The sequence below is a fragment of the Danio aesculapii genome, chromosome 23 (assembly GCF_903798145.1).
Source record: "Danio aesculapii chromosome 23, fDanAes4.1, whole genome shotgun sequence".
Lineage (NCBI taxonomy): Eukaryota > Metazoa > Chordata > Actinopteri > Cypriniformes > Danionidae > Danio > Danio aesculapii.
In genome coordinates, this window is record NC_079457.1 from 2,198,150 (window position 1) to 2,218,944 (window position 20,795).

General features: G+C 37.6%; 1 protein-coding gene across 1 annotated transcript in view; it reads right to left on the reverse strand.

The window, feature by feature from the left end:
- Window positions 1–5,262: 5,262 nt before the first annotated feature.
- Window positions 5,263–20,795, reverse strand: part of cntrob (centrobin, centrosomal BRCA2 interacting protein) — a 36,448-nt gene continuing 20,915 nt past the window's right edge. The window contains 9 exon segments of the mRNA XM_056449844.1: window positions 5,263–5,398; window positions 5,401–5,957; window positions 6,363–6,515; window positions 6,855–6,939; window positions 7,046–7,193; window positions 10,056–10,181; window positions 12,378–12,511; window positions 14,962–15,087; window positions 15,217–15,420. Coding sequence (XP_056305819.1) covers window positions 5,348–5,398; window positions 5,401–5,957; window positions 6,363–6,515; window positions 6,855–6,939; window positions 7,046–7,193; window positions 10,056–10,181; window positions 12,378–12,511; window positions 14,962–15,087; window positions 15,217–15,420 — 1,584 coding nt within the window. The 3' untranslated portion in view covers window positions 5,263–5,347.

A 20,795-nucleotide genomic window follows, 5' to 3' on the forward strand; every position in this document is an offset into this window, starting at 1 on the left:
TGACAAAAAATACATTTCAACATGGTCGAAAATGGAGTGGGATGAAGCACAAGCTTATTATTTTCCCACCCCATTACCACATACATTATTCGTCTATTACTTAAACTTATCTCTTCCTTTACTTATCTCTTCCTTTCACATGAACACATTCTATCCTTTTGGCATATCTGACAAACTATATGTTTGGTTCCATTTGTACCCGTATACCTTCTAACATAAACCCAGAGAAAAAAACTAAAAACCTAGTACTGCAGGTAACCATTAATTAAAATTTCATCATACCTTTCTCTTTTTATACCTTTTCAATCACCTTCATCGTTATACTCATTTAATAATATATATTTATACAACTTTTTAAATGGATTATTATCCTGACATTGTTTGAGAGTCAGATCTAGACTGTTGCATAGTTTTACACCACAGACAGACATACACAAACTTTTTAAAGTCGTTCTTGTTTTCAACCTCCTAAAATTGAGTTCTTCTCTCAGATTATATCCCCCTCGTCGTTCTTCGAAAAACGTTTGTATGCATTTTGGAAGTAGTTTAATCCTAGCTTTAAACATAAATTGTGCTGTTTTAAATTTAACCAAATCATTGAACTGAAGTATCTTTCATTTAGAAAATAAAGGATTTGTATTCTCCAAATACCCCACATTTTCTATGAGTCTAATTGCTTTTTTCTGAATTGTACATACGGATCGTAATATATGATACGGATATATATATCATATTTTAAAATCATAAAATTGTCCACAAGTTTCTGGGAATTACCTCCACAAAATCTGTCATTTTTATTGCGAAATCACAAGAAATCGTGAAAAACTAGGGAGTCTGTTAAATAACATAATAAACTATGAATAATAATATCAATAGTAATAATCTTTATAACAGGGATGCTAAATAATGTAAAATACTGTTAAAAATAGCGTTGACTACAATAATCAATTATAAAAATGACTTAAAGACATTATAAACTTACTAATATTACTTTGTTATGGAACAAAAGCAGTAAATACTGAATTATGTTGCAGTACAGTATTATTTCTGTGGTCTCAGGCTGCATCTAATAGGACTATACATTAAAATGAATAACGACAGTACGGCGACAACAGTAGCCATGTTTTCCACTTCATTAACTAGCACGAACGAACACTCTAATTAATGTATTGTTTGTTCCTGTTAGTAAATGCATTAGCTAAGACAAGCGTATTGTAAAGTGTTACCAACTCTGTGATGTTTGGGAGATTTAGAGTAATGGCTGCATTTCCATTAGAAGCATTGTCAATTCCAATTAATTTTCAATTTCATTCATTTTCCTTTCCAGCTTAGTCCCTTTATTCATCAGGGGTCACCACAGGGTAATGAACCGCCAACTTTTACACAGTGGATGCCCTTCCAGCCACAACCCCGTACTGGGAAACACCCATACACACTCATTCACACACACACACACAAACTACGGCCAATTTAGTTAATCAATTCCCCTATAGCGCATGTGTTTGGACTGTGGGGGAAACCGGAGCACCCAGAGGAAACCCACGCCAACACGGGAAGAACATGCAAACTCCACACAGAAATGCCAATTGATCCAGCCGGCACTCGAACCAGCGACCTTCTTGCTGTGAGGTGACAGTACTAACCACTAAGTCACCGCGCCGCCAATTTTTCATTTGACGGGTGACCGAACTGTGCGCACCTCTTGTTTGTCGTGTTGCTCTGGCTTCTGCTGCAGGTTTGATCTCAGGTCAGTCATGTGACCCTGGACAGACGCGTCAGCTGACTCACTGCGCTGCTCTCTGATTGGCTCGTCCAGCGGCTCACCGGGGGAGCGTTCCAGCAGCTGAAAACACACACATGTGAGTGTGTGAGAGGCAAGATTATTTTAGTAGACAAAACCTAAAACTATTGGTCAGAAAACAATTTAAAATATAAATAAATCACAATAAATGAAAATCTAAAACTAGCTGAAACTAAGAATAAACTGAGATCAAATATTAATTAGCAGAATTAATATTCGTTTTTGGCATCAGGGTATTTACAGGATTTGTGGAGGTAATCGAGACCCTTTTTAAGACTCTTTCCATACATTTTAAGAGCTGGTCGCCAGATTTAGCCAGTCACGTCAGCGACTCTAACTTGTATTTACTATATATTTATTGTAAGACAGCAAATGTAAACGGTGTTAGTTGTGCTCTGAGTTTGATGAATAAAAAGGGCAAATTCACAATCATTCTTTTGGTTTTAGTTACGTGGAGAAAAATCCAACACACATCACTTGACTCTTTATTTTGCCCCAAATGAAGAACGAAAAAGAAGCGAGTATGAAGGACATCAGTGTCTGTTAATGACAACAAAACCAGCGGGATTAAGAAATAAACTACACTACCTGACAAAAGTCTTGTCACCTATCCAAGTTTTAGGAACAACCTATAATATCTTGACTTCTAGTTGATCATTTGGTATCAGAAGTGGCTCATATGAAAGGTAAAGGCCTCTAGATTACACTTATTTTACCACAATAAAATCTGATCATGTCTTGATTTTGACTGATTTCATTAGGACAGTAAGCTCTGACTCTGCTTAGACAAAAGTCTTGTGACTGAACAGGAATAATGTCCAGTATAGAATATGTGCTCATGCTGCAGTGGAAACAGAATGAATATTGTGTCTGACTCCATCATGAGCTTGGAGGACTGCATCCATACATCTCTGACATGACTCAAATCACTGATTAATAAAGTCATCTGGAATGGCAAAGAAAGCCTTGCAGGACTCCCAGAGTTCATCAAGATTCTTTGTGTTCATCTTAAATGCCTCCTACTTCATCTTACCGCAGACATGCTCAATAATGTTCATGTCTGGTGACTGGGCTGGCCAATCCTGGAGCACCTTGACCTTCTTTGATTTCAGGAGCTTTGATGTGGAGGCTGAAGTATGAGAAGGAGCGCTATCCTGCTGGAGAATTTGCCCTCTCCTGTGGTTTGTAATGTAATGGGCAGCACAAAAGTCTTGATACCTCAGGCTGTTGATGTTGCCATTCACTCTGCAGATCTCTCGCACACCCCCATACTGAATGTGACCCCAAACCATGATTTTTCCTTCACCAAGCTTGACTGATTTCTGTGAGAATCTTGGCTCCATGCTGGTTCCAGTAGGTCTTCTGCAGTATTTGTGATGATTGGGATGCAGATCAACAGATGATTCATCAGAGAAATTCACCTTCTGACAACTAGAAGTCAAGTTATTATCTGTTGCTCTTACAACTGGGATTGATGACAAGACTTTCATCAGGTAGTGTACACAGAACACCATTACACAATGATTAATCTCTCTTTTAACAAAAATCTCCCTGGACAAATATACATATATAATGAAAACACAATACGAAATGTAACACCTCAGGAAACAGCATTTAAGATGCCTTATTTTAAGGGCTTTAATATTCTCTAAATCGATTTATCAACTTTTAATACTTTTTAAGACCCCACAGCCTGTTATAATACATATGAAGAGTTCAGATGCAAAACCCTCTACATCCATCAACCTCTTTTCTTGTAAATGAGCATTTTCTATCAGGCTCCTCTGATTAGGTTCAGAAGGTTAATTTTATAGATGATGATAAGGTTATTAGCTGGTGAATAAAATACAGTTTTTCCAAAATGTCACTTTAGACAATTCTTTGGTTTTTAACAAGGTAGATTTTCTTTTGCATCAAAACCAGCTAAATCCACTTCTGCTTTTTCTGCAAAAACCTCTAAATCCACCTATCAGGACAAGACAGGGTAATGAGTTAAAACATGACTAAAGATGCAATTAGAAATTATTTTACCAAACATAAAACACCTGAAATTAAAATATATAAATCTGTCAGGTAAGTGGCGGTTCATTCCGCTGTGATAAACGAGGGAACAAGCAGAAGGAAAATGAATGAATGAAATCTGTCAAGTAAGTGCATTAATCAATAACATTAAAACTGACATTAATTAAATCTTAACAATCTGTTGTCATTTCTGATATTTAGGATTTAGATTTAATGTAAGTAGAGCAATGTAAACACTGTAAACATTGTAAACATTGTAAACTAAGCTTGGTAGATTCAAATAATGTAGTGTAAACACATTGTGAAACATCCATATCTGTGCATTGTCCATTAATATAAAAAGCTTATCAGAAGTGTAGGTAATGTGAAGTAATATAAATAATGTATAGTTTTATATATTATATTTATCTTAAAAAATAGCTTCAATTAGCAAATAAAACACAAGGTAGGCTACTGGGCAAAAAGCGGGATGTGTCTCACACAATATTAGAAGCTGTCATTGATTCATTCATTCATTCTCACCATACTCAAGGTCTTGGTCTCTTGTTTATCCTCACAGCACCACGTTATAAAAGAACAACATCTTAACTCTGTCTTTCGTGAAACACAGTTGTCGTTTAATGTATAGTAAATCGGACTCATTCAAAGTAGCAGTGCTGCACAAAAGCGCATTATGAATGTATGCTACACTTCCCACTGTACAGTGTTTTCTTTTTCTTATAATGCACAGAGTTTTGAGATAAGGGATGTTTTCATTTGCCCTTCACTGACAATCAGACAGGCTCATGCAGTTCATTAAACTCCATCTTTTAGAATCGGAAGCGGAATAAAACAGTCTCCTCATAAAAGCCGGCTATCAGCGCGCAAAAACAAATCAAAACATATGATTCGATTCGCATCTTCTGATTGGTTGTCAGGAGATAGTGGCTTTTGCTGTCAAAGGCAGGTGTCGTTTAGCGGCTTTTGCAAACAAACTGTTATTTCTGAATGCGCTGACGCTGTGATTTAGATGATTAAATAGAATAAATCTATTTGTTGAACATGTACTACGTGCCTAAAGCATTCACTCAGTGTCATTAGCTCATTTTTGGGCGGAAGTGGCGTTTAGCGGCTTTAGCATCTGAACTCTTCATATGTACAATATAAGAATGAATTTTATTTGCTTATGCATGTAAGAACAATGACATTTTTTAAAATCTTTTTGAAATAATTGTCTTATTAAATAAACGGTCAATAAAAATATATAAAAATAATAAAACTAATAAATAAACAAATGAATAAGCACTCAATTTCACCTGCTGCTGTTCAGACAATAACTTTTACAAACACATTTTCTTCAAAAAAAGTAAACCAGACGTGTGTGTGTGTGTGTGTTGTACCTTCGACACATAATACTGCAGCTCACTCTGTCGATCTTCAGAAACTCTGATCATGCTGGGCGGAGCTTCATCTTGAACAGGCGGAGCCTTCTCAGAACCACTCCTGTAGGCCCCGCCCCTGCCACTATCTGCAGTTGAGCTGTGATTAGTCCATATGTCTGATGGGGTGTGGCTGTGTTTCAGTACAGAAGTTCCACCCCTGCCCAGCCCACTTTCCGGAGCTGAGCTGTTATTGGTCCATGTGTCTGTAGGGGTGTGGCTCTGTTTCAGTACAGAAGCCCTGCCCCTGCTCATCCCACTATCTGAAGTCGAGCTGTGATTGGTCAATGCGTCTGAGGGGGTGTGGCTGTGTTTCAGTATAGAAGTTCCGCCCCTGCCCTGCAAATTATCTGCAGTTGAGCTGTGATTAGTCCATGCGTCTGAAGGGACGTGGATCTGTTTCAGTGCGGAAACTCCGCCCCTGTCCAGCCCACTATCTGCAGTCGAGCTGTGATTAGTCCATGCGTCTGAGGGGGCGTGGCTCTGTTTCAGTACAGAAGCCCCACCCCTGCCCAACACACTATCTGCAGTCGAGCTGTGATTGGTCCATGCGTCTGAGGGGGCGTGGCTCTGTTTCAGCTTGGGTTCACACTGACTGTAATTCAGATTGTGCTTCAGGTTTGACTGAGTTTCTCTCCTCTCCTCACTCTTCTCTTTCATGGATTCATCAATTGTGAACATCGGCCTGACCCACAATGCACTGCAGTCACTGAGCGCTACAGCAAACACACACACACAGGGAAATTAAATGGCATTAAAATGAATTAAACATGGATTAAAATCTTTTGAAATGAAGTAAAATAAATAAAATTCCATCAAAATCAATTAAAGTTGTACAATTTAAATATTATTTCAAATATATGTCTGAGTGTGTGTGTGTGTGTGAATGAGCTATGTCAGAGAGAGAGTGTGTGTGTGTGTGTGTGTGTGATTATGACTGTTTGTATGTCTGAGCTAATTTGTGTGAAAGTGTGTATGTGTGAAATGTGTGTGTGTGAGATCGAGTGATAAAAACAAACATGAGTGAGTGTATGTGTTTATGTAAGTATGTGTGTAAATGGGCGTGTGTGAGTATGCATGTTTGTATGTGCGTATGAGCATTTGTATGTGTGAGTGTGTACATGTGAGCTCAGTGTTGTCCATCTGTGGCTCCAGTGGGCTGAATGTGCTGCTGCAGTTGATCTCTGCAGACTCCAGCAGTGAGTTCAGCTCTCGGTGTGTTCTCCACTGCTGCTCCTTCTCTCTGGACAGATGCAGAACCACAGCCTGCGGAGCTGCTCAACATACACACATATATAAACACACACACACATACACACACACACATACACACACACATACATACACATACACACACACATACACATACACACACACACACACACACACACACACACACACACACACACACACACATACACATACACATACACATACACATACACACACATACATACACATACACACACACACACACACACACACACACACACACAACATATTATTATCATATATTAGAGACACACACAAATGACAGTATGTGATGTGTGAGCATTCATACAGATCAATATCTGCTGAATAAATAAAAGCACAAGCACAGATAGTCTGATCACCTGATACGTGTGGGTCACTCTTAGGAGGAGAAGAAGAGATTCTGGACGTTTCCCACTGATGGACAGGTGATAAAAAACTATCCATCTGCGCGCGCACACACACACACAGACACACACACACACACACAAGTTTTAAATGAACTATAAACACTGAATGAATTATAACGATTATTAGTCAATGACTGCTGTACCTTCTCCTGATTGGTCAGCAGCTGTAAAGCCTCGGCCCAATGAGAGCGCATCATTCCCTGAAGACGAGACACAAGCTCCTCCCTCTGTGATTCTAGCTTCTTTTTAGTCGCTGCCATGGAATCCAGCTGCTCCTGCATCTCCGACAGTCTAAACACCAACATACACACACATATTTGGGGTTAAACTTAAATTAATAGCTAAATTAATATTCAGTTAATCATTTCAACAGTAATGATAACTATAACATACATTATACAGTTGAAAGCAGAAGTTTCCATACACTCTATAAAAAGGCACATAACCATTTAAAGAAGTCAGATGCTAATGTGATTAAACCTTTTCTCTTTTAGGTAAGTTAGGATTATCAAATTTAATTCTGTTCTGCTTAATAGCACAATAATAAGCAATAGATTTTTTGAGAAATTGTTATATTTCTCAAATATAAATCATAGATTTTTTGAGAAATAACTTTTCTTGAAAGTCAAAAGTTTACATATAATAAGATTATTCTGCCTCTGAAAAGGCTCAGATGATGATGTCAAGGTTTTGGAAGTTTCTGATTGGCTAATTGACATCATTTGAGTTAATTGGAGGCACAACTGTAGAATAGTATTTAAGGAAAACCTCACACTGCTTCCTTGTGTGAAAACATGGGAAAAACAACAGAAATCAACAACAAAGCCAGATCACAATTAGCTAAATTACACTGGGCAAAAGGCTAATGTTTGGAGACATGTGCTGTGGTCTGATGAAACTGAGATTGAACTGTTTGGCCATAATGACCAGTGTTACATTTGGAGGACAAAGGGGAAAGCTTACAAGCCTAAGAACACCATCCCAACTGTGAAGTATGGGGGCGGCAGCATCATGTTGTGGGGCTGTTTTGCTGCAGGAGGGACTGGTCCACTTCACAGCATAGATGGCATCATGAAGAAAGAACATTATGTAGAAATACTGAAGCAACATCTCAAGACATCAGCCAGGAAATTAAAACTTGGCCACAAATGAGTCTTCCAAACAGACCAAGACCCTAAGCATACTGCCAAATTAGTTCAAATGTGCTTTAAGGACATCAGAGTGAATGTTTTGGAGTGGCCATCACAAAGCCCTGATCTTAATCCTATAGAGAATTTGTGGGCAGAGTTGATAAAGCTTGTGAGAGCAAGACAGCCTACAAATCTGACTCAGTTACACCAATTCTGTCAGAAGGAATGGGACAAAATTCTGTCATACTATAGTGAGAAGCTTGTGGAAGAAGACCCAAAACATCTGACCAAAGTTATACAGTTTAAAAGCAAAGCTAAAAAAAAAAAAAATCCCAAGGAAATGCGTGTAAACTTTTGACTGTGTAGAAATTAATTTAAAAATTATCTAAAAAATTCTGGCATTTATCAAATGCAAATGATTTAGGTCATCCTAACAGACCTAAAAGAGTAAACGTTTAGTCTGATTTATCATCAGACATTTTTAAAACAATGGTTACGCTCCTTTTTTTAGAGTGAATGTAAACTTCAGGTTTCAACTAACTATAACAGTGACTTTATCAATAACTGTGACCACATTTATAATAATGAGAAGGGATAACAGTTGTTCTTGCGGAATAAATCCTGACAGGTTTATCATCTGTAGCTGCTGTTTAAGACTGAAAAAAACAGCTGAATGCAGCCTACACTATCCTACTTATATTATTGTTCAGTCACAAGATGGCGCCAAACAGTCGAGAACAGTGGAATTGAGAGATATTTTTTATTCAAAAAAGTTTTTATAATGATATTATCTATCGCTGTTAAAGGTGCAGTAGGTTAGCATAATATCTTTGAAACAGTCTCTCGCCTGCCGTCCAAAGCAATGCCTCCTGATGTCATGAACATGCAAATTACAGATGACAGAGACCCACTAGACCATGTGATTCGCCAGTTAAAACACCTTACAGTACTTTATAATACTACAATTCCCAATGAAAACTGTATTATATCGAGCATGTTTCAGTTGTGGAGCAGAACTCGTCATAATGTGCATTATTTCATGCATGTGGATCACTGGTCTCACATGCTTTGTCCTAAAGCCACTACTGTATGCTCAGCGTTTGGTCGGCAGTGTGCAGGAATTACACTCATTACTGAGCCATACTGACATGCTATTTCAGAGTGAATATTCAGAGTAGCAGTGAACAATATAGGGAGCGCATCACAGGCTGTCATTGTTCAGAAATGACCCAATGTGAATATAAAAGTAACTTCAGCTCAGTAAAGCAGGTGGAATATCACTATTTACTGATGTTTTGTTGTTAACATATACTTTCCTTGATAAGCAATAGCTTTTTCCTATTCTTAATACCTTAATCATTTTCAAACTCAATAAGCAGCTCGGTATTGGAAGAGAAACATTTGGACACATGCACAACACTTTAATAGTCTTAAATCAGATCGTGTAATGTTCATATTTTTAGTTTTAACTTTTTCAGAGAAGTCTCCCAATCATTCAAAGGTAAACCAGAAGTAAATACACTGCGTTGTTGATAGGGGAAGTGAAGTGACGTCATTGTGAAAAGGGTCTATATGCTACTTTTTTATTGTTTTTCAATGTAAACATGTGCTGGACGGACATGTTTGACCATTACAGCCAGCTTATCACTGTCAGCTCCAAAAGCAGTTGACCAATCAAAAGAGCTCGGAGGTTGGGCAATAGTGAGCCTCTGTTTAAAGTAGACGGTTGGCATGACAGCGGTTTTATTGATAGTTATATGATGACGGAGGAGCCGCTCACTGTGGCTGTGTCCAGAGAAGCGCTTCTCATAACATATTGTTTTCCTATTGCTAATGGCTCCATTACTGTCAATATTACATCACGTTCATATTGCATCATGTGAACCTCACACTACACTATGTGTGTTTAGAAGCAAAGATGCATTCGGTGTGAAAGAGCACTAATGATAGTAGTTCCAGTTTAACTGCTGGTATCTGTGGCAGTGTCTGTAATGCTAACAGCAGCTGTCAGTGTGAGCTGTACCTGTGCTGGTAAGTGAGTGTGAGATGCTGCAGTTTGTCGTCTCTCTCCTGTAACTGCGTTCTGCACTGATCCAGCTGAGCCGCTAGCTCTCGCTCCTGCCGCGCACTCAGATCCAGCAGCTGCTTCCTGAAACACACACACACACACAGAGACACACATGCACGGATTCATTTGGAGTTTCCTTTGATCCAAACACAGGGTTTCTGCAGATATTATAATGTCAAATTTAAGACTTTTTAAGAGCATTAAGTATTAAATTTAAGAGCTATATCACAATATCAAAAACACGCAAAACACATAAAGAGAAAATGCTAAATCACAGAATTAGTGGTAAAATAAATGTATTTAAATTGAACAGTACTGAAGACAGGTTAGATGCACCACTGAACTACAGAAACAAACAAACAAACAAACATCTTAAAGCTGATTTATACTTTCGTCTGGCGCCGCATCGCGCACCTCACTAAACAGACGAGGCTTTTAAACTTGAAGCGTTCACCACTGAGATATTCTTTTAAATGACAGGAGGCGGTCAAAAGAAACAGACTGTAAAATCAGGCGGATAAACAGAGAAGTAGAAAGTTTCTGGAACTAGATCATATCATTATATCACTGAAGATTACTGAAGACTAATTATTTATTATCATTTATTATAATGATTATAAAGATTTTTATAACCATTCAAGATTTTTTAAATCAAACTTTGGTGCATCACTTGCTTTTGTTCATATCTCGGACAGTTCTACCTATTAAAGTAAATATTAATGACAGCAGAACATGTGTTGCTCTACCATTATATTTTTTAATATGGCAAGAAGAAAAGCAAAAAAAAAAAATACACTTACTAAAAAATACTGATGTTTTATTTTATTTTGCCCACTCAATAATAATAATAATAATATATTTTATTTATAACGCGCTTTTCTAAAACCCAAAGCGCTTACAAGAAAGTAAAAACAACAAAGCACAGTAAACAAAACAAAATAATACAATAAAAAACACAGTAAGAATAAAAGAGATATCACAAATTAAAAACAGTCCTAAAAAGATGAGTTTTAAGTAGCTTTATAAAAGCGTCCAATGAACCGGCATTCCTAATGTTAGTGGGAAGAGCATTCCACAGTTTGGGAGCACGGAAAGGTGGAAAGAGAATGCTCTACCTCCCATGGTGCCGAGTTTGCAGCGAGGCTGAAACAGTGTAAGACTTGAGGCAGAGCGTAGACAGCGAGAGGTAGAGGAAATGGAAATCAGGTCACAAATGTAACCTGGAGCAGAACCATGAACCGCTTTATATTTTATACTCAACAATTCACACATTACTGTCTGGCTAGTTTCTGTCCTCTACTTATGAGGTAAAAAGGCAATAATGCTCCAACATTCCTGACCATCATCACCAATAAAGCCTAGAAAAACAGGGCATCAGTATACTGTAAACCCATAGGTTCAAATATTCCTTTACTGTTATCAAAGACATCATTTATTCCTTCATTTTAGTTTGTAAATTGTAAATTGTTTTCAAATCAAAATTGTAATTATATTCACATCAGAGTAAAACCTGTGACTGGAGGAAAAACCCATTCAGTAATATTAAACCACATGGGTCTCCACTTTTTCATGGCCTCTTTTTACTCATCCCTCAGGTTTTTCCAAACTTTTACATAAAGGTTCCTCCTTTTCCACGTTTGTTGCAATTTTTAGCCAAGAATTATTGATCATCTGGTTCTCCCTATGATCACGCATGGACGGATCATGAAGATGTGTGTACAGTCGTAGCTGTTCCAGACAAAATCTCTTCAAAGTGTTTCATATTCAACTCAAATCAAACGCGGCGTCGCTCGAACTCTTCACCCGAGTCTCAAAACATTTCATGAGCTCCGCCAGCCGAAATCATGTCACGCACACCGAAAGCGAACCTCCGTAAACACAGCGATGACGTCACATTCGCCACGCTCACGGAGTTCAATAACAGAAAGCTGATTGGCTGCTGCATGTTGGTCTCATTTGTAGTTGTAATCCACAAATTACATTAGGATTAGTGAAATAAAGAACTACAACACCACAAGAACCAAGCAACAACAACAACAAAGAATTTAAATGAGCATTAGATGTAGTGTAACATAGACATCGGAAAAGTAAGACCTGTGCAGAATTATTAAAGACCCAGAACAGCCAATTTAAGACTTTTTAAGGCCTAAAATTTCGATTTTTAACTTTTAGACTTTTTAAGACCCCGCGGAAAGCCTGCAAACAGCTACAGAGCTGGTCAGTTCTTGATCTCTCAAGCTCATAATGCTGGTGATGTGGTGTTGTGTGTGTGTGTACCTGTGCTGTTGGCGCAGTTGTGTGTTGTATGTGTTGTTCTCCTCCTGCACGGCCGTCAGTCTTTCACTGATCTGCTGCTCCAATGACAGACGAAACTCAGCCTCCATCTGAGACTTCTGCGCCTCGAACTGCGTCTGTAGAACACACACACACACACACACACACACACACACACACACACACACACACACACACACACACACACACGCACGCGCACGCGCACACGCACACGCACACGCACACGCACACGCACACGCACACGCACACGCACACACACAATCATAAAGGCCTGCTCACAGCAAGAACTACTACAGTAATGACAGCTTCAGCATTAACTGTATTAGCGCTCACTCCAACAAAACACAAACGATGATAAGGTTTTTAATAACGTAATTCATCAAAACTTACATTTCTGGACTCCCTTAGCCCAAAACTAAAACCAGAAATTCTTTGTAAAAATTATTTATTATTTTTTTAAATCATATTAAATAATTTTGTATGATTTTTAAAATTCATTTATTAATTTTCCTTTGGCTTAGTCCCTTATTCATCAGAGGTCAACACAGCGGAATGAACCACCAACTATTCCATCATATGTTTTACGCAGCAGATGCCCTTCCAGCCGCAACCCAGTACTGGGAAACACCCATACACACTCATTCACACACACACACACACACACACACACACACACACACACACACACACACACACACACACACACACACACACACACACACACACACACACACACACACACACACACACTGCAGCCTATTTAGTTCATCAATTCACCTATTGACCTTATTCTTCGCTTCCGATTGGAATAAATTTCCGAATAAAACGCAGTAATGGTCGGGGGAGCGGGCAGTCTCACTATAGCGCTCCCGAGAGCATGCGCATCCGCTGTAGTGCTGTGTGTGTGAATGGGAGAGAGAATGAGAGAGTGCTACTGTTTTGCACTACTGCCCTTTTTGCACTGTCTTGTTTGTTGTTTTGCACTGCTTTGGCAATCCGAATGTACAGTTATTTGTCATGCCAATAAAGCACCTAACTGTGAATGTGAGAGCGCATCCGCCGTGGTGCTCTCTGTGTGTTTGTGTGTGTGAGTCGCTTGTAGTTGGCTGTCTGGACTGTAACATCCAGCTGGGTGTTTTTGGGAGGCCCATTTAACCGCTAAACATTCTTCTGTGGCCCAATTCGTACCTGCTACATGTATAGAAATAATGCTGATATGATATATGAAACACAATCGGTAGTTGGCAAATACATTGAGTGGGTGTGTTTGTAAATCTGACTTTGGAGTATCCACAAACTTCACCGCAGGTCACGCAGCACTCATGTCTCATCAATCAAACAAAACTGACATTTAGCCTACAATCCTCACACAATCTACACTTTTATGTGTCATCTCTCTCTCTCTCTCTCTCTCTTTTGGTAGTGTCCAATTTTAACGTGAGATTTTGAAAACCAGATCTAAATTTAGCAGGAATGGTCGGGTCGGGTAGAAAACGGGGCAGGTCTGGCAGTGGGTGAACAAAAACTGAATATACAGCGGGAGAGGTCGGTGCGGTATAAAACCTCTCTACTCGAAACTTCCAGTCTCATTCACTTCTATTGATTTTTAGACATTAAAAACAGAAAAGGAGGAAGACGATATATATATATATATATATATATATATATATATATATATATATATATATATATATATATATATATATATATATATATATATATAAAAAACACGAATATTTTTGATACCCATGATAAATAAGACAAAGGAAAATGAATGAATGAATGAAAGCGGCTTGTTCTGCTACTTGATGTTGCAAACTGACATTCTCTTATATTAGTCCACTTTTTAAGTATAGTCATGAACACACTTGTTTGAGCGAGTATTAGGGCTGCATGATATTGGAAACATGTAACATTGCAATCTTTTTTTATTTTGATATATATTTTGCGATATAAATACAATTTTACTAGATAATTAATGCCTCAATTTGGAAATAATTTATAATGTTAGATCGATTGGGATGATTCTGCAGTGGGAGTGCATCTCCATAAAAGCTAATAAGCAATCTGTAAACTCTTTTAGGTCCACCGACACATTTGCGATGTGGTCTGCTATTTGCAGTGCATTTCTGTATTTGCATGTGTTGTGAGTATTTTCATGCATAATAATCTAGAAATACAGAGTCTAACGGTATTCAAGTAAATATAAATAAAAATAATTTAGTAAATTTAATCAATGTTAAAGTCAAAATTGGTACAATTTATCATGCCTGAATGCTTTTAGGGCCATTGTACAATCTCAGGCATAAAAAACACATGCAAATTATGAATTATGATACAAACTCAACATTGCATATGCTGCGATGTGACTATTGCGAAGGATCATATTGCGATATCGATGCTGAAACGATATATTGTGCAGCCCTAGCGAGTAGTTTTCTGCAGTTTTGTATTCCTAGTCAATTCTCCCATAGGAAACGGAATCAGAAGTTCTTAATCAATCGCTAAAACAATCGCACTTCCGTATTTCAGAATAAGGTCTATAATGTATGAGTGTGTGTGAGACCTGCTCCAGTGCTCGCTCTATTCTCAGTGCCTCTCGCTCTCTCCTGGTCGTCTCCAGCTCTTCCTGTAACAGCCGAGTTCTGCTTTCTGCCTCTTCGCGCGCAGACGCTTCCTGTTTCACCTGATCCTGAAAAACACACACAGACAGACAGTATTCAGGTACAGTAATTGAATAATAAAAAGAATTCAATAACATTTATCATTATTGTGCCTGAATGCTTCATCATATTCTGCAGCACTAGTGTGTGTGTCTTACCGTGTGTGTGTTCAGCTGCTGCTGTAACTCCTGTGTGTGCTGCTGCAGCTCCTTCATTTGCTGTTGTAGTTTTGTCCGTGTGTCATGTGACTCAGTCTGGAGTTTGTGGAGCCGTTCTCTGTGTTCATCTGCTTCTCTGTTAAGCTTTTGCTTGTCTTGCTGTAGGTCCTCCACATGCACACGCAGATCAGACATCTCTTGCTCCTAAAATGACAAACGCATCATTGATACCATCATCATCACCACAATCATATACACCATCCACTCATTAGAATCCCCATTACTGCTTCTGTCATAGTCATAATCATAACTATCATTATCACGACTAGCTTCACCAATATAATCATCACCACTGCTGTCATAATCATTACCACCACTCACCATAATCATCAGTAATATTATTACCACCATCATCTCCAACACCATATCACCATTATTATTACCACCACCAGTCATATAATCTCACTACTATCCTCATTACCATCACCACTACCAACATCACCATTATAATCACCACTTCCATTACCACCATTCTCTCCAGCAGTCATTATAGTCACTATAATAAATATACCTATCATTACCACCACCATCTCCAACACCATATTTATTACCATTTTTATTACCACCACACCAGTTATTAACATTACATCCACCATAACCATTACCATAATCATCATTACCACCAATGTTATCTTCAGCATCATCTCCAACATCATATTTATTACCATTTTATTACCATCTCCACCACTGTATTAATCATTACCACCAATATTATCTCCAGCATCATCTCCAACACCATATTTATTACCATCTCCACCACTGTATTAATCATTACCACCAATATTATCTCCAACATCATCTCCAACACCATATTTATTACCATCTCCACCACTGTATTAATCATTACCACCAATATTATCTCCAACATCATCTCCAACACCATATTAATTACCATCTCCACCACTGTATTAATCATTACCACCAATATTATCTCCAACATCATCTCCAACACCATATTTATTACCATCTCCACCACTGTATTAATCATTACCACCAATATTATCTCCAACATCATCTCCAACACCATATTTATTACCATCTCCACCACTGTATTAATCATTACCACCAATATTATCTCCAGCACCATCTCCACCACTGTATTAATCATTACCACCAATATTATCTCCAGCATCATCTCCACCACTGTATTAATCATTACCACCAATATTATCTCCAGCATCATCTCCAACATCATATTAATACCATCTCCACCACTGTATTAATCATTACCACCAATATTATCTCCAGCATCATCTCCAACATCATATTTATTACCATCTCCACCACTGTATTAATCATTATAACCAATATTATCTCCAACATCATCTCCAACACCATATTTATTACCATCTCCACCACTGTATTAATCATTACCACCAATATTATCTCCAGCATCATCTCCAACACCATATTTATTACCATCTCCACCACTGTATTGATCATTACCACCAATATTATCTCCAGCATCATCTCCAACACCATATTAATTACCATCTCCACCACTGTATTGATCATTACCATCAATATTCTCTCCAGCATCATCTCCAACACCATATTTATTACCATCTCCACCACTGTATTAATCATTACCACCAATATTATCTCCAGCATCATCTCCAACACCATATTTATTACCATCTCCACCACTGTATTAATCATTACCACCAATATTATCTCCAGCATCATCTCCAACACCATATTTATTACCATCTTCACCACTGTATTAATCATTATAACCAATATTATCTCCAACATCATCTCCAACACCATATTTATTACCATCTCCACCACTGTATTAATCATTATAACCAATATTATCTGCAGCATCAGCTCCAACACCATATTTATTACCATTTAATTACCATCTCCACCACTGTATTAATCATTATAACCAATATTATCTGCAGCATCATCTCCAACACCCTATTTATTACCATCTCCACCACTGTATTAATCATTACCACCAATATTATCTCCAGCATCATCTCCAACACCATATTTATTACCATCTCCACCACTGTATTAATCATTATAACCAATATTATCTCCAGGATCATCTCCAACACCATATTTATTACCATCTCCACCACTGTATTAACCATTACCACCAATATTATCTGCAGCATCATCTCCAACACCATATTTATCACCATCTCCACCACTGTATTAATCATTACCACCAATATTATCTCCAGCATCATCTCCAACACCATATTTATTACCATCTCCACCACTGTATTAATCATTACCACCAATATTATCTCCAGCATCATCTCCAACACCATATTTATTACCATCTCCAGCACTGTATTAATCATTACCACCAATATTATCTCCAGCATCATCTCCAACACCATATTTATTACCATCTCCACCACTGTATTAATCATTACCACCAATATTATCTCCAGCATCATCTCCAACACCATATTTATTACCATCTCCACCACTGTATTAATCATTACCACCAATATTATCTCCAACACCATATTTATTACCATCTCCACCACTGTATTAATCATTACCACCAATATTATCTCCAGCATCATCTCCAACACCATATTTATTACCATCTCCACCACTGTATTAATCATTACCACCAATATTATCTCCAGCATCATCTCCAACACCATATTTATTACCATCTCCACCACTGTATTAATCATTATAACCAATATTATCTCCAGCATCATCTCCAACACCATATTTATTACCATCTCCACCACTGTATTAATCATTACCACCAATATTATCTCCAGCATCATCTCCAACACCATATTTATTACCATCTCCACCACTGTATTAATCATTACCACCAATATTATCTCCAGCATCATCTCCAACACCATATTTATTACCATCTCCACCACTGTATTAATCATTACCACCAATATTATCTCCAGCATCATCTCCAACACCATATTTATTACCATCTCCACCACTGTATTAATCATTACCACCAATATTATCTCCAGCATCATCTCCAACACCATATTTATTACCATCTCCACCACTGTATTAATCATTACCACCAATATTATCTCCAGCATCATCTCCAACACCATATTTATTACCATCTCCACCACTGTATTAATCATTACCACCAATATTATCTCCAGCATCATCTCCAACACTATATTTATTACCATCTCCACCACTGTATTAATCATTACCACCAATATTATCTCCAGCATCATCTCCAACACCATATTTATTACCATCTCCACCACTGTATTAATCATTACCACCAATATTATCTCCAGGATCATCTCCAACACCATATTTATTACCATCTCCACCACTGTATTAATCATTACCACCAATATTATCTCCAGCATCATCTCCAACACCATATTTATTACCATCTCCACCACTGTATTAATCATTACCACCAATATTATCTCCAGGATCATCTCCAACACCATATTTATTACCATCTCCACCACTGTATTAATCATTACCACCAATATTATCTCCAGCATCATCTCCAACACCATATTTATTACCATCTCCACCACTGTATTAATCATTATAACCAATATTATCTCCAGCATCATCTCCAACACCATATTTATTACCATCTCCACCACTGTATTAATCATTACCACCAATATTATCTCCAGCATCATCTCCAACACCATATTTATTACCATCTCCACCACTGTATTAATCATTACCACCAATATTATCTGCAGCATCATCTCCAACACCATATTTATTACCATCTCCACCACTGTATTAATCATTACCACCAATATTATCTCCAGCATCATCTCCAACACCATATTTATTACCATCTCCACCACTGTATTAATCATTACCACCAATATTATCTCCAGCATCATCTCCAACACTATATTTATTACCATCTCCACCACTGTATTAATCATTACCACCAATATTATCTCCAGCATCATCTCCAACACCATATTTATTACCATCTCCACCACTGTATTAATCATTACCACCAATATTATCTCCAGGATCATCTCCAACACCATATTTATTACCATCTCCACCACTGTATTAATCATTACCACCAATATTATCTCCAGCATCATCTCCAACACCATATTTATTACCATCTCCACCACTGTATTAATCATTACCACCAATATTATCTCCAGCACCATCTCCAACACCATATTTATTACCATCTCCATCACTGTATTAATCATTATAACCAATATTATCTCCAGCATCATCTCCAACACCATATTTATTACCATCTCCACCACTGTATTAATCATTACCACCAATATTATCTCCAGCATCATCTCCAACACTATATTTATTACCATCTCCACCACTGTATTAATCATTATAACCAATATTATCTCCAGCATCATCTCCAACACCATATTTATTACCATCTCCACCACTGTATTAATCATTACCACCAATATTATCTCCAGCATCATCTCCAACACTATATTTATTACCATCTCCACCACTGTATTAATCATTATAACCAATATTATCTCCAGCATCATCTCCAACACCATATTTATTACCATCTCCATCACTGTATTAATCATTATAACCAATATTATCTCCAGCATCATCTCCAACACCATATTTATTACCATCTCCACCACTGTATTAATCATTACCACCAATATTATCTCCAGCATCATCTCCAACACTATATTTATTACCATCTCCACCACTGTATTAATCATTACCACCAATATTATCTCCAGCATCATCTCCAACACCATATTTATTACCATCTCCACCACTGTATTAATCATTACCACCAATATTATCTCCAGGATCATCTCCAACACCATATTTATTACCATCTCCACCACTGTATTAATCATTACCACCAATATTATCTCCAGCATCATCTCCAACACCATATTTATTACCATCTCCACCACTGTATTAATCATTACCACCAATATTATCTCCAGCACCATCTCCAACACCATATTTATTACCATCTCCATCACTGTATTAATCATTATAACCAATATTATCTCCAGCATCATCTCCAACACCATATTTATTACCATCTCCACCACTGTATTAATCATTACCACCAATATTATCTCCAGCATCATCTCCAACACTATATTTATTACCATCTCCACCACTGTATTAATCATTATAACCAATATTATCTCCAGCATCATCTCCAACACCATATTTATTACCATCTCCACCACTGTATTAATCATTACCACCAATATTATCTCCAGCATCATCTCCAACACTATATTTATTACCATCTCCACCACTGTATTAATCATTATAACCAATATTATCTCCAGCATCATCTCCAACACCATATTTATTACCATCTCCATCACTGTATTAATCATTATAACCAATATTATCTCCAGCATCATCTCCAACACCATATTTATTACCATCTCCACCACTGTATTAATCATTACCACCAATATTATCTCCAGCATCATCTCCAACACCACATTTATTACCATTTAATTACCATCTCCACCACTGTATTAATCATTATAACCAATATTATCTGCAGCATCATCTCCAAC